Source organism: Haliotis rubra, unplaced genomic scaffold (assembly GCF_003918875.1).
Source record: "Haliotis rubra isolate DU_JTF1 unplaced genomic scaffold, ASM391887v1 Scf67, whole genome shotgun sequence".
In the NCBI taxonomy this organism is placed as follows: Eukaryota; Metazoa; Mollusca; class Gastropoda; order Lepetellida; family Haliotidae; genus Haliotis; species Haliotis rubra.
In genome coordinates this window covers 548,163-564,117 of record NW_025767379.1, presented here as the reverse complement: position 1 = coordinate 564,117, position 15,955 = coordinate 548,163, and the positions used below count along the sequence as shown (strand labels likewise).

At 40.9% G+C, this 15,955-nt stretch overlaps 1 protein-coding gene across 1 annotated transcript in view; it reads left to right on the top strand.

Moving 5' to 3' along the window:
- The window catches only part of LOC124257631 (protein crumbs-like), a 103,125-nt gene extending 89,057 nt beyond the window's left edge, over positions 1-14,068 (top strand). Inside the window, 9 exon segments of the mRNA XM_046691737.1 lie at positions 1,145-1,298; positions 2,758-2,871; positions 3,718-3,840; positions 4,491-4,718; positions 7,024-7,137; positions 7,677-7,907; positions 9,032-9,303; positions 10,336-10,420; positions 11,590-14,068. Of these exon segments, the coding sequence (XP_046547693.1) occupies positions 1,145-1,298; positions 2,758-2,871; positions 3,718-3,840; positions 4,491-4,718; positions 7,024-7,137; positions 7,677-7,907; positions 9,032-9,303; positions 10,336-10,420; positions 11,590-11,729 (1,461 nt within the window). The 3' untranslated portion in view covers positions 11,730-14,068.
- Positions 14,069-15,955: the final 1,887 nt, after the last annotated feature.

Below are 15,955 nucleotides of genomic sequence, written 5' to 3'. Positions count from 1 at the left end.
GCAGAGCAATCAATGTGTTGCTCAATAAACACCCCACGACCAGCAGAACCATGGCACACACCCACAGTTTTCATGAAATTTTACTTTTAGCAGAACAAAAATGAAAGTTCATATCAAATATTAATAGTACTGTCATTGGGTTTTTTATAGTATGGGTGATGGAAAAATTCATTGAAAACACATGTGACTTTGAAGTCTGTTTGCAGAGAACCTCAATGATGGAATTTATTGTCAATCTCCCAATTTTCAATCCTGCCTAAACTCACTTCCTTGTAAACAACACATGGGAGTCCATTCTTCCTCCATCTGTTTGGAACGTCTTTGCAAGGTGTTGATCCAGCAAGCCATTTAGATCCCACATCAAGCTGACAAGCTGAGATGTAGCTGAAATTCCATTAAAACAAGTCACTGAAATAGCTTTCTACAGATCCAATACCTGTATGAACCATTGACCTCTTCCAACACACTGTAGCTTTCATACTCCGTTGGTAAGTCAGAATCTGTGGGACATAATCCCTGGATTAATGAATAGGACCTCCATTCCCTGTGATGCTATCAGTGTAGATTCTGGGTTAAACATCCCAAACAGGGACAGGTGACCTACGTGATTTGTCAGTTGGGGACTTGTAGATGTTGGTGGCGTGCACTGATGCTTACAATATCAATCACTGGATTGTCTGGACTAAGCACAATGATGTGCATACTTACAGGTCTCTGCATTCAATGGCTCTAGCCCAAACTGCTTAATTTGCTTGATAACGGTGTTAGGATCTACACCGAAACGTTGCATCTATTGCAATAAAAAGTTGTCTATCCATAAGAATGTGTTCCTCTTCATCATACCAGCTTCTAAATGCTGACTCAAAGGAGGTAGCCCAACCTGGTCTCTCACAGACATGGACATCAATGGAATTTTGTTGATGGAGCATTATTAACAGAGCTTACAGAACTAAAATATATTTTACTAGACCCAGGCCCCAGTCTGTTTCTGTCGTACATGTAATCATATTCTACATTATTATCTTAGGTACAGGTCAAATGTTAAAAGTAACTCTACTGTGGTATTGTTTCTGCCATATGGCAATATACGGAGATAGTGAATCAGGGTGTTGTTTATTTGCTATGATGTCATTGTTCCTTCCAGACTGTATCTTCATTCAACTGTACCTGTACTGCGGGATATGAAGGACCAGTCTGTGAACGAGCCAGGGATTTCTGTACTGTTCAGACGTGTGGGAGCAAGGGGAATTGTACCTCCAACCCTGACACTCAGTCCTACACCTGTAGCTGTGATGCAGGTGAGTTGGGGGCAGGGAGTCAGACACCAGGGGAGGGGAGTTGTACCTCCAACCCTGACACCAGTCCTACACCTGTAGCTGTGATGCTGGTGAGTTGGGGGCAGGGGACACCAGGGCTGTGATGCTGGTGAGGGGGCAGTTGGGAAGGGAGTACCTCCAACCCTGACACCCAGTCCTACACCTGTAGCTGTGATGCTGGTGAGTTGGGGGCAGGGGTCAGATACCAGGGGAAGGGAGTTGTACCTCCAACCCTGACACTCAGTCCTTCACCTGTAGCTGTGATGCTGGTGAGTTGGGGGCAGGGGTCAGTTGTACCTCACCATTGGGGCACACTTGCACCTCCAACCCTGACACCCAGTCCTACACCTGTAGCTGTAATGCTGGTGAGTTGGGGTCAGGGAGTCAGACACCAGGGGAAGGGAGTTGTACCTCCAACCCTGACACCCAGTCCTACACCTGTAGCTGTAGCTGTGATGCTGGTGAGTTGGGTCCTTCACCTGTAGCAGCTGGGGTCAGACACCAGGGGAATGGGAGGGAGGGGGAATGTACCTCCAACCCTGACACTCAGTCCTACACCTGTGCCTGTGATGCTGGTGAGTTGGGGGCAGGGGGTCAGACACCAGGGAGGGAGGGGAGGATTTGTACCTCCAACTCAAACACCAGGGTCTCCCCTAAGGAGTATACATTTCAAGCTGCATGGAAGCCATTTTAAAGTTTACTTACTAATTACCCTACATCACCTCAGTAGAAATCATAGCACTGCCTTTTGCTTTCTGAAAGATATATTTTGTGAATGTGGTAGACAGTGCTATTGAAACAACGTAGACAGCTTTCTGACCCAGTCTGTATTCCAGGGTTTATGGCAACAACGAGACAATGCTATTGAATAAAGCAGCTATTGACCCAGTCTGTTGATGTATTCCAGGGTTTATTGGCAACAACGAAGACATATTGAATAAAGCAGCTATTGACCCAGTCTGTTGATGTATTCCAGGGTTTATTGGCAACTGTGGTAGACAATGCTATTGAATAAAGCAGCTATTGACCCAGTCGTTGATGTATTCCAGGGTTTATTGGCAACAACGTAGACAATGCTATTGAATAAAGCAGCTATGGACCCAGTTGTTGATGTATTCCAGGGTTTATTGAACAACGTAGACAATGCTATTGAATAGGCAGCTTTATTCCAGGGTTTATTGGCAACAACGTAGACAATGCTATTGAATAAAGCAGCTATGGACCCAGTCGTTGATGTATTCCAGGGTTTATGGCAACAACGTAGACAATGCTATTGAATAAAGCAGCTATTGACCCAGTCGTTGATGTATTCCAGGGTTTATGGCAACAACGTAGACAATGCTATTGAATAAAGCAGCTATTGACCCAGTCGTTGATGTATTCCAGGGTTTATGGCAACAACGTAGACAATGCTATTGACCTAGTCTATGATGTATTGCAGGGTTCGATGGTAACAACTGTGAGACCAACATCATTGATTGTCAGACGTCAGCTTGTGAAAATAATGGAATATGCCAGGACGCAGACAACGGATATATTTGTAACTGCACAGCCGGTAAGTACAACCCTCCCAATCTAAAACCTGAAAAAGGGTTCTTCTTTTTGATTGTCTTTAATGAGAGGCATTTTTGTAAGTTGTGAAGATGAAGGAAAACTGAAAAGTTCTATGGATAGTCAACTTGTGAAGATCTTTATTGCAATGAGTGCGCCGTTTTGGTGTAGGTACTAACAGCGTTAGTGTTACTTGCTTGATAACGTGTTAGTACCTAAACCAAAACGTCACACTCATTGCAACAAAGAAGTTGACTATCCATAGAACTTAGTTTTCCTTGAAAAAGTCTGCAGCCTTTTCAGCTGATGTAGGTATATTTCCTTGTGCAGATCTCAATCCACCACTGCAGACGTCATGTGCCCATAATGGCTTTGTCCTCATTTGCAGAGAAATAGACATATGACGCTTTTGTCAGATATCAGACACCTGGCATATGGCACAGCAGAAACATGGCACTGCAATGGAAAAGATTTTTGTGTCAGCAGAATGTTTTCTTAATGTATACTTATCAAAGAAAGATAAAAACATCTGATTCTTTCATATTACCGACAGAGAACTATATGTGAAACATAGTCTTGTTCTCACTCACTCACTCACTCACTCACTCACTCACTCACTCACTCACTCACTCACTCACTCACTCACTCACTCACTCACTCACTCACTCACTCACTCACTCACTCACTCACTCACTCACTCACTCACTCACTCACTCACTCACTCACTCACTCACTCACTCACTCACTCACCCAAAACCCACCCACTGATACTGTATTTATCAACAGTTATATGTTATCAGATATAATAGATTTGAGATGAAAACTTTCCATTTCTGTTTTTGTTGGTCAGGCTGGACAGGTGACAAGTGCACTGTGAGCGTCGATGCGTGCAACAACAATCCGTGCCAGCGTGGCAACTGCAGCGATGTAGAAGGAACCTCCCAGTGCAACTGCACAGGGACTGGCTTTGAAGGTAGGTGCATCATGTTTATCTGTATGCAAAGAACATATCCCAGTCAAGATTTGAGTGTACACACGGCTAAGTCAATTTGCTGTGCAGAATTGTGTCCCTTTGGAGTGCCAGAAGCCTACAATCATGGGTTTACCTTATGCTTCGTAAGAGCACCCTGTGTAAAATGCCAAAGAGCTGTATCACTTTGTGTTTGTCTACTGCAGCAAGCTGACATGCCATGACTGAAACGCTACACCAAGCAGCACTAAGCTGAACGAACAGTCATTTCACAATTTTCAGATCCAGTTCATATGAGAGAGAACCCGTGAAGATCTCGCTCGCTGACTTGGTTGATTCATGTCATCGTATCCCAATTGTGCAGATCAATGCTCATGCTAATGATCACTGGATTTCTGGTCCAGACTCGATTATTTACAGACTGACGCCATATAGCTGGAATATTGCTGAGTGTGGCATAAAACTAAACTCAAATTAAAAGTTATATGAACATATTTCATTTTTGATATTACACATCATCAAGTACATTATCATATAATATATAGTGCACACTAATCAAATCTGAGTCTTAAGTTCAAAACTCAGAGAGAATGTTTAATTCAGAGACAATTATGTAATATTCTTTGACGTAATCCTGACTTGGTCCTGTATAGGTGATGGATGCACTGTTGAGGTTAATGAGTGTGACAACAACCCCTGCCAGAACGACGGCACCTGCAGCAACACAGAGGGCAGCTACATATGCAACTGCACCATCGGCTACGGCGGACCCAACTGCAGCATTGTAAACTGTAGTCAAGTCGACTGTCGCAACGGTGGAACTTGTCGTGAAAATGCTGACAAAACCAAATGGAGATGTAACTGTACCGAGTACTACGCAGGTATGGGAAAGATGCCAATTTTTTGGTATTGGACTTTTTATATGTTGGGGAGCAGAACCTGAAATTGTTTCTTATGAATATGTTCACAAAAGTTAAAATACAAAGTAAGTTTCCGTTTCCCTGTTAATATAAAAAATCTGACTTAGGTTTAAATGAGAGTAGGATTAGTAATTTGGAACATTACTCAAAGGCTGTGCAACATTCCTGGGTTAACTTTGCACATGTATCAGATTAGCCATGAAAGTTCTATATAAAGTATGGAAACTGAGAGCCAACACTATTAATCCATAAGCACTTACAGCTAGTACTGGTACACAGGAATGTCTCTATCCTGCATAGTATACGTCTGTATTTATATAAAGTATGGAAACTGAGACCCAACACTAATAACCTAAAGCACCTAGCCCTTCAGTTATCATTGGTACACAGTAAGGCTCATGATTTAAAACCAATAATTTATGAATGCATTTTGTTGTTTATATAATATTGTTTTAGAAATTTTCATACCTGTGCCTGCTCTGCTCCTATATTCTCACTCGGGTATTATTTGAAATCACCAAGAAAGTATGTATTATTGGCCCAAGGCCTCTTTATGGAATAAGGTCTGTCTGTCTGTCTGTCTGTCTGTTTGAAAGTTCTATATTCCCCGGTTTCCATGACCACAAATTGGCACAGAGCTCCAGGTAGATATTGTGGTCAGGGACAGGCCTTGCACTCAATAAAACATGCTTGTTTTACCTGTGACATGCTTGCAGATCCCCAATAATGGTGTTTCTCTTCAATAAAATCATTGTGTTTAAATTGACAAATGTTTACTTCATTCTCATTTTCCTTCATGTTGAATCATCATACCTATAGTTCACTCTGACAGAAATTCTGCCAATGTATTTCATTTGTCATTATTGATGGTACTGCATCTCCATTGTATGACACAAGCATCCTTTAATTCTTTCTCTACCATACCTTCATTGTAAACTTGAACTGACTCCTATCCATTCCTATCCTATATCCTATCCATTCCTATCCTATGACTCCTATGACTCCTATCCATTCCTATCCTATGACTCCTATCCATTCCTATCCGATGACTCCTATCCATTCCTATCCTATGACTCCTATCCATTCCTATCCTATGACTCCTATCCATTCCTATCCTATGACTCCTATCCATTCCTATCCTATATATTCCTATCCTATGACTCCTATCCATTCCTATCCGATGACTCTTATCCATTCCTATCCTATGACTCCTATCCATTCCTATCCTATAGCTCCTATCCATTCCTATCCTATAACTCCTATCCATTCCTATCCTATGAATCCTATCCATTCCTATCCTATAGCTCCTATCCATTCCTATCCGATGACTCCTATCCATTCCTATCCTATGACTCCAATCCATTCCTATCCTATAGCTCCTATCCATTCCTATCCTATGAATCCTATCCATTCCTATCCTATAGCTCCTATCCATTCCTATCCTATGACTCCTATCCATTCCTATCCTATGAATCCTATCCATTCCTATCCTATAGCTCCTATCCATTCCTATCCATTCCTATCCTATGACTCCTATCCATTCCTATCCTATAGCTCCTATCCATTCCTATCCTATGACTCCTATCCATTCCTATCCTATGACTCCTATCCATTCCTATCCTATGAATCCTATCCATTCCTATCCTATAGCTCCTATCCATTCCTATCCTATGACTCCTATCCATTCCTATCCTATAGCTCCTATCCATTCCTATCCTATGACTCCTATCCATTCCTATCCTATGACTCCTATCCATTCCTATCCTATAGCTCCTATCCATTCCTATCCGATGACTCCTATCCATTCCTATCCTATGACTCCTATCCATTCCTATCCTATAGCTCCTATCCATTCCTATCCGATGACTCCTATCCATTCCTATCCTATGACTCCTATCCATTCCTATCCTATGACTCCTATCCATTCCTATCCTATGACTCCTATCCATTCCTATAATATGACTCCTATCCATTTTTATGGATGACAATTGTGAACTTCTCTCTTGTTTGTAGCAAACTTTCTGGATACTTCTTGCCTTGTCATAAGCTGAATCACATGTGACGAAGGAGTGAGAAATAACCCTGAGATGTTAACATTGATAGTTTCATGTCATACTTCCTTAAAAGGAAAACACACGTATTTCTTAACTGTCTAACAATACAACTTGTGTATCTTATAAACATGTTTGTGTGATATGAAGTTGGAAGGTGTACTTATATTTGAAGAAATCTGAATGATTAATGAATGGTGAATGTGATGTTGTAGGTGATGTGTGTGACATCAGAGGTCCGTGTTTCAACCAGACGTGTGACGAAGACAACACTGCCCAGTGTGTCCAGGACATCCAAGTCTTCAACTACACCTGCGTCTGTAAGAATGGTAAGAGTTAGAAATACACGTCTGCCCCACATCCTGTGTGTCACCAGCCTTAGTGTGGCAAAACTGTCACACTGACATGGAGTAAACTGTCTCCCACTCTCATTCATGTGTTTGAGGGAGATTTTTTATGCCTAACCTTTTCTTATGTACTTTGATGTGTAAATTGAAAAGGTATCTGAATTAAATTCATAATAAAGATGAATAGACTGTGATTACATGATTAAATTGTACCAGTATTTGATTTTGGATTTGTTGATATGGTATTTCTGGTTTAAATGCTCAGAGCAATATGGATTGGGATAAAAACATCACAATATATTATGGTGTGTACAATGTGCAGGCCACTTTTCACATGTGTTTTTTTAATAAATACAAATCTTAACTATACTGAAGAAAATATTCTCTATGCCAGGGTATGTTATCATCTCAGAGCTAAAGTGAAGGGCTATGTTTCACAATGCCGACAGGTTTTACCTGTTTGTAGGTGGGTGTACCTGTATGTAGACGTTTGTGTTCACCTGGCTGTTGTATGTTGTCAGGATGGGATGGAGACAACTGTACGGAGGACATCAACGAATGTGACACCGGCGTGCACCTGTGTCGAAATGGCCACTGCAACAACACCGACGGCAGCTACGGATGCGACTGTTACCCGGGTTACAAAGGCCAATACTGTGAAAATGACATTGACTACTGCAGGCCTAAGTTCTGTAAGCCTGGTGTGTGTGTAGAGAGAAACACTTCCTTTTCATGCAACTGTGATAATACAGGTAAGGAAGACTGAAGGGAGACAACTCTACTGCATTATCTCCCTTTCTCACATTATGAGCAGGGATGCTAGATTATCTCCCTTTCTCTTGACTTGGATTAGTGAATGAGTTTAGCTTGACGCTGCTTTTAGCAATATTCCAGCAACATCACGGCAGGGGACACCAGAAATGGGCTTCACTCATTAGCTTGAAAATGAGAACTCATCTCAGTGCAAATGTATGTAGTCAGTCTGTTAGTAGGAAAACTTAGGGACAGCTGGTTCTGCTTTTACCAAAAACTGACTTATTTTGTCTTTAGATCTGTAGTGAGATGCAAATAAAGAATATCTTATGTTAATCTTCACTCAATAAAGATCTACGTATCACATTCAATAGTTCTTTTAGCTCTTGACCCGTTAAGGTCTGGGTTAGAATTGATCTTCAGCAACCAATGCTTGTCGTAAGAGGTGACTAACAGATCAGGTGGTCAGGCTTGCTGACCTGGTTGACACGTCCTTGGTTCCCAATTGTGCAGATCGATGCTCATGCTGTTGCTCACTGGATTGCCTGGTCTAGACTCGATTATTTACAGACCACCGCTATATAGCTGGAATAAAACTAAACTCACTCACTCACTCTATGCTTAACAGTATGATGCTCTGTCAGCACACTCTTCAATTAATTTTTCATAAGATTTGGGAAAGTAGATTTCTTAGATTGTGAATTATCTGTTCAGTTTCAAGTGATACAAATACTAATGTTTGAATTAAGCTTATTAAACTAGTGTATCAGTGTTTTATAATTACATTATGTAAAGAAGGTGTGTGAGCAGGTATTTCTGATGCAAGGCCAGATCTATCTGCTTCACAGAATGAACAGAACAGACTTGATCGTGGTCATTGCAATATGTGTGGATCGTTGATCATAATAACAATCACCGGATTGTCTGGCAGAGACTTGAATATTTATAGACGACCATCGGTATTGCTTGCTTTTATTTTTTACATTCAAAAATACCAAAATATGTAAGAAAATTGAACATGTGCATGTATATGAGGATTGAAATACATAACTTGCCTGATATGTTTTAACAAAATATGTGTATGTTTGACCAATTTCCAACAAATACCAATTAAACATTGCAGGTTATGAAGGAGACAATTGCACAGAGGATATAGATGAATGTGAGCTGAACAATACCTGTAAAAATGACAACATGATCTGCAACAACACTGCCGGCAACTTCACCTGCCCCTGCAAGGCTGGGTTCCTAGGGCAGGACTGCGTCACTGACCCATGTACTGTCACCACCTGTGAAAACAAGGGAACATGCAACTCCTCAAGCGTTGACAACATCATCTTTGAACCAACGTGTCACTGTACAGGTGCCTACGAAGGCCCCAGGTGTGAGAAGGCGGTATGTATGACATTTGGAAGGCTTTTATTGTTTGTCTGGGAATAAGAAGTAATGCTTGGTGCACGACAGAATCTTAGCATTCAGTTCGAGTGTTCAGTTTTGACTTGATCAATATTGATCTTGAGACATCAGTTTGTGGACCATTTCTAGAGGTGGGGCACATGGAATATGTTTACAAGAAATCAACTGTCTTGAAAAAAAAAAGAAATCCTCAAATATTGACTTAGCAAAGAGCATATGTGTAACTGGACACAGAAGAAAAATTGTATGTCTTCAAGCACTCTTAGAAACAAGTAGAAACAGACACCATCGACCGTCTCAAAATATTACAAAGTCTGTCCCTTAGCTGGACACAATGTCTGACCTGTATGATAGTATTATGTTGTGCCCCACTGTGGATTGTTGCCCATGTCTTCAGCCTCAAGGATCAGGTAGACCCAATGTCTGACCTGTATGATAGTATTATGTTGTGCCCCACTGTGGATTGTTGCCCATGTCTTCAGCCTCAAGGATCAGGTAGACCCAATGTCTGACCTGTATGATAGTATTATGTTGTGCCCCACTGTGGATTGTTGCCCATGTCTTCAGCCTCAAGGATCAGGTAGACCCAATGTCTGACCTGTATGATAGTATTATGTTGTGCCCCACTGTGGATTGTTGCCCATGTCTTCAGCCTCAAGGATCAGGTAGACCCAATGTCTGACCTGTATGATAGTATTATGTTGTGCCCCACTGTAGATTGTTGCCCATGTCTTCAGCCTCAAGGATCAGGTAGACCCAATGTCTGACCTGTATGATAGTATTATGTTGTGCCCCACTGTGGATTGTTGCCCATGTCTTCAGCCTCAAGGATCAGGTAGACCCAATGTCTGACCTGTATGATAGTATTATGTTGTGCCCCACTGTGGATTGTTGCCCATGTCTTCAGCCTCAAGGATCAGGTAGACCCAATGTCTGACCTGTATGATAGTATTATGTTGTGCCCCACTGTGGATTGTTGCCCATGTTTTACTGTTGTGTGTTTGATTTCAGCTACCAGTAACAGGGCCAGAAGAGTTGAACATCTGGTACATCATCGGACCCATCATAGCTATAGTGCTGCTGGTCGTCTTGATAGGTACGTCCAGGGTGTGATCACCACAGTAAACTCACTCACTAAACCTCTCCTGTATACTCCATACATGTTTGTAAGGTTTTGGGTCACAATAAGTGTACAAACCAGTATGTTTCATGAGAACTGACTGTCATGTGGATTGGTTGTAATAGAAAGGTTTGCAGATTTTTTAAGAACAGGAGTACAGAAAATAACTTGTTTTTCATTTTTCACAGTTTTTAGATCAAAACTTAAAACACATCTGTTTACATGTCATTACCTCCAGACTTCAATACCTCCAATCTGTGCTGTGAGCATGGACGTTGTGGGTGGATACCAGCGGAAGTACTCATCATAATTGATATGATTGCTCCCCAGGGAGTTGAGATTGATGATATGATGCGCCGTTTGAGATTGACATCCAGTGACCGAGAGAAAAACAAAGCGCCTTTGAGCAGCTGAGCTGGATATTGGTGCTATACAAATATTAGCATTGTAATAATAATCATTATTGGTTGTCCTGTCTCACCTGGCGGCCTGTGTCAGCTTGTCGCTTATGGAGGAACAAAGCTTATGCTTTTGACAACCATCAATGGCCTGGCTTAGACATGGTGGCTGACCTGAGTCAAACCCAGATAACCAGTATTCTAAAACTCAGAATTTTCAAACTCACAAATATGAATTCTGTAACATTTATGGAGTAACTGCCAAACACATCTTCTGGCACTGAGAGTGTCGTATGTTACTGGGCCAACACTGGAAGAAGAGTGGACAAGTACAAGCATACGAAAGTACATGGAGGTCACTATACATGTGACATTATCTTGAACGGACATTAAACCCCATTTCACTTCAACTCATATAAGTATCTTCTGTTTGATTATGTTTCATTCTACTGTGTGTCAGTCAGTCTACCCGTGAAGATCCGGGTTAAAATTGGTCTTCAGTAACCATGCTTGTCGTAAAAATGCTTGTCTGTATAATGTGTCTGAGTGGGGTATTCATGCTAAACTGCAGCATGTATATATCTCAGTGAGCTAGCACTATAATACCAGCTTGTCTTGGCTGGTACGAGCAGCCACATGTACACATGCATGCACGTCGTCATATGAGTGAAATATTCTCAAGTACGACTAAACCCTATTTCACCTCACCCAGTCACACATATGAATATGGTGTTCTCTCTGTTGCAGGTGTAATAATATTCCTGATGATGGCCAGGACGAAGAGGGCAACTCGGGGAACTTACAGCCCCAGTAGACAAGAGACATCAGGAGCAAGAGTGGAACTAGGAAATGTTTTGAAAAAGCCACCTGAAGAACGGTTAATATGAACATCGCCATAACCAAAGACTGGTCACAGCCCAAACCCAGACTTCTTGTGAACGTGGTTCCCCGAGAACAAAGTGATCTGTGTTCAGCTGGATGACAGTGATGTGATTGAAACATTCATGGGCAAAGATCCATCGCTGGAGCAACCCGAGATCCGGAGTCCCTGTGTGGGAACTGAATGGGGATACCTTCAAAGGGAGATAACTCAAGGATATTTATATTTAAACAAACGTGGATGTGACTTCATTAAGAGATGCAGTGCCTTTATTGGATTCCTGACAGTGAAGAACTGGATGTAGAATATGGAAGTGCTTGGTGCTAGTTTGGAAGATCCTTCAAAACAAGGCAGAGACAATTGGCACAAAATGATATTATTTTCAGTGTGTGTGTTTGTATGTGTGGGAAATCAGACAATAGATGTATCGATGGAATGATTCTGTATTTTGATGGTATGATTGTGCCAAAAGTGAACTGTTCATTCTTATCATGGCAAACATTTTTACCAACCATATGACCAATGCTTGATGATGCTACTATTGTATATTTCTTCCAGACAGTTGCTGGATCCAACATTATCACCCAGACAGCTCACCAGAGATTCTGCCATGGGTTCTGCAGCTACTCTACTCCACATTTTGTCAGTATTTGCCAATAATTTTACATTATTCAGGGATGGAGAATCATAGATGTTTATGATACTAGATGAGCGAGAGACGATTTAGTGTTTATATGACACAGAAGTTTAAGGGCACAATTTCACAAAATAATTTTAGTGATTTGTTGTAAGTCTTTGTCAACATATTGGACTTACGATGGTCATAGCACTGGGACTGCTTGTCAAATGGAGACCAAGCTTTCCCCACACATCAGACGGACATGACGTGACTAACCTCCTGTTCATGGTGGCATGAAGCTTGACATAATGCTTGATGAGGCAAGTTAGAACAAACTGATTGATAGCAATAACATGATGGCAACTGGGCTGAATGAAACAACGTTATTGTGGTACAGAATTTATCATGAGTTCGGTATCGCAATACATATTTTGTGTTTCAAGGGATTTCAACAGTTTTCTTACACTAAACCTATACTGACAGTTAACCTATACTGACAGTTAACCTATACTGACAGTTAACCTATACTGACAGTTAACCTATACTGACAGTTAACCTATACTGACAGTTAACCTATACTGACAGTTAACCTATACTGACAGTTAACCTATACTGACAGTTAACCTATACTGACAGTTAGCCTATACTGACAGTTAACCTATACTGACAGTTAACCTATACTGACAGTTAACCTATACTGACAGTTAACCTATACTGACAGTTAACCTATACTGACAGTTAACCTATACTGACAGTTAACCTATACTGACAGACAGTTATTAGCCTATACTGACAGTTAACCTATACTGACAGTTAACCTATACTGACAGTTAACCTATACTGACAGTTAACCTATACTGACAGTTAACCAGAGTTACAAGTACCCAATGTTGAATACCAAATAATTCAGGCTGACTGTAAAATAGAATATACTTTGTTGATTGTGATCTACGCAATGTCATTCATGTCAGTGTACAGGTGTGGAAAGAACAACTATCCCACTAAGCAACTAGTCCCAACCAGTTAATGTACTCTGAGGGCTGGTGGGGTGTAGACATTGTTGAGAGTTTTGCTACATGTTAATGTCGTTAATGTCACTATATGAGGAGGTACATGTTCTTGTAATGTTTGTCCCTGATACGCCCGACTTCCCTCCAACATTAAGCCGTGATATGACTGATATACTGTTCAAAGTGACATGGAGCCCAAGACATCTAGTGACCAACCCCTGTATATACAGACATAGCCATTAAATCCGAGTACTTCTTGCAATACTTGCCATATTTCTCCAAGTAGGCAATAATGGGTGTATCCTCACTACATTGATGTTGTACATTGAGGCTTTCTGAGGTGTGTTTTAATTTGATACTAGAATCATACAACTGCAACAATATTGATAATGTCCATGCAATAAGAGTTCTATTTCTTTCCTGTGGTATTGGTAGAACATGTGTAACGTTTGGAATGACCTGGAGACTAGTACCGTGTCTGTTACACGCTGACCTGAAGTATGGTAATGAAGGTGGCAATTATCACAGATTGACAATCATTACATGACGCCCGTGCCTTGCAATACAGTGATTGTTTTGTTTTAAACATATTTTATTCACTGAGAAAAGGATTAGGAACAAGTTCTCCAACTTAGAATACCCTCTCCTTGGTATGTACATAGGTAATTTAGATTCCCGCAACTAAAGATGACAGATAGTGGACAAGAAAGTAGTATAAGTGAAAAGAGATAGAGCTTATACAGAATGATATCAATATGCTATACAAATCGTTTTGTCTCACTAATGAACGACTGCACTAACTTGTTTACTTTTACATTTTCACATGATAATAGGTCTGCACTTCCTTCTAACAAAAGTTTAAGGTCGACTGAAATACCTGCTGATGAACAAATGCGCTTAACAGATAACATGAAGTTAACTCTCTGTTGTTTGTACAATAGACATTCAAACTGATAATGATACGAGTTGTCAATAAACTGAGACGCCTGCTAGATGATAACATGACGCGCGTGCCCGCGTAATACAGTCATTGCAGTATGCAGAGATTCATGTTGTACAGTGTGGGACCTGGTAGGGAGCAGAATCTATGTCATAGTGTAAGATCATCAAGAGTTCCTGCTCAACATGTATAGAACCACGTAGAACCACTTTGAATATTATTTGGAGAATGTTCCTGTTCATCATGAGTGTATCTTGTACTCATGTAGGTGTAGTTTTCAATTAAAATCTGTGAATTATTTGTTGAAAATATTTGTGGTTAAATCTTCAGCTCATCACGCTGAAGACCCTGGTTCGATTTGCTACATGGGTACAATGTGTGAAGCCCATTTCTGGTGTCACTGGGATATTGCTGGAACATTGCTGAAAGTGGCTTAAAACCAAACTCACTCACTCCCTGTGAGTTATTTGGAGGCTGATCAAAATAGATGAAAGACAGGGATGATAATGTGGCTGGGATGTTAGTGGGGGTGCAGTGTGTAAGGAAGAATTGTATTGAGGGAGGAGTGTTTGGTTGGGGGAGATGGTAGTTGATGAGGAGGGGGGTTAAAGGGGTGGAAGGCTTTTAGTGGGGGTCGGGGTTAGAATGGGTGTGTGTTGATGGGGGAAGGGTGTTATCCAGTATCTTGCACACGTTCTTCTCAACTATTAGGTCACATTACCTTTTCTCCATTTTGTTTTTCCAACAGGTTAATGATTCAATGGCAGACCTCACATTTAAAACCAATGAATTAGGAATAGTCAAATCCTTGTGATGGAAAGGTTTACAGATCAGGAATACAGACAATGACTTATGAAAAACTAAGATTATCCATATGGTGGTTATTGATTTACACATTTTTGAAAATTATCCAACATAATCCTTATTACCATATAAGGGTTGGTGTCACAGTAGCAGAGAGCAATGTAAAGAGTTCTTGTATTTCTAATCGGTGGGGTAGCTTAGTGGTTAAAGCATTCGCTCGTCACGCCAAAGACCCAGGTTCAATTCCCCACATGGGTACAATGTGTGAAGCCCATTTCTGGTGTCCCACCTTGATATTGCTGGAATATTGCTAAAAGCAGCGTGTAGCCATAATCACTCACTCACTCTAATTGATGCCGACGGTGATGATCGCTGAATCAATAATTTACAGATTACTCCATATAGCCAGAGTACAGCATTAAACAACAACCATCAAACAATTCTAATGTTGATGCCATGTAGTTTTTAACTGCTATATATGATATGTTTTAAGAAACATTGATCTGACTTTTATGACAAAATATTCATCTGTATTGATATTCTTTTTTTGTGTATACAGTGTGTGGATGTATGTGAAGACATATATATCAAATGTGAGATGGCAATCTCGAACAGCCAATAATAGCGGATCTTCATGAACAACCCATCAGTGAAGATCTGGGTTAGAATAGTTCTTCAGTAACCCATGCTTGTCGTAAGAGGCGACTAAGGATCGGGTGGTCAGGCTCGTTGACTTGGTTGACACCTGTCATCGTATCCCAATTGTGTAGATTGGTGCTCATGCTGTTAATCATGGGATTGTCTGGTCCAGAATCAATTATTTACAGACGACCGCCTAATAGCTGAAATATTGCTGAGGG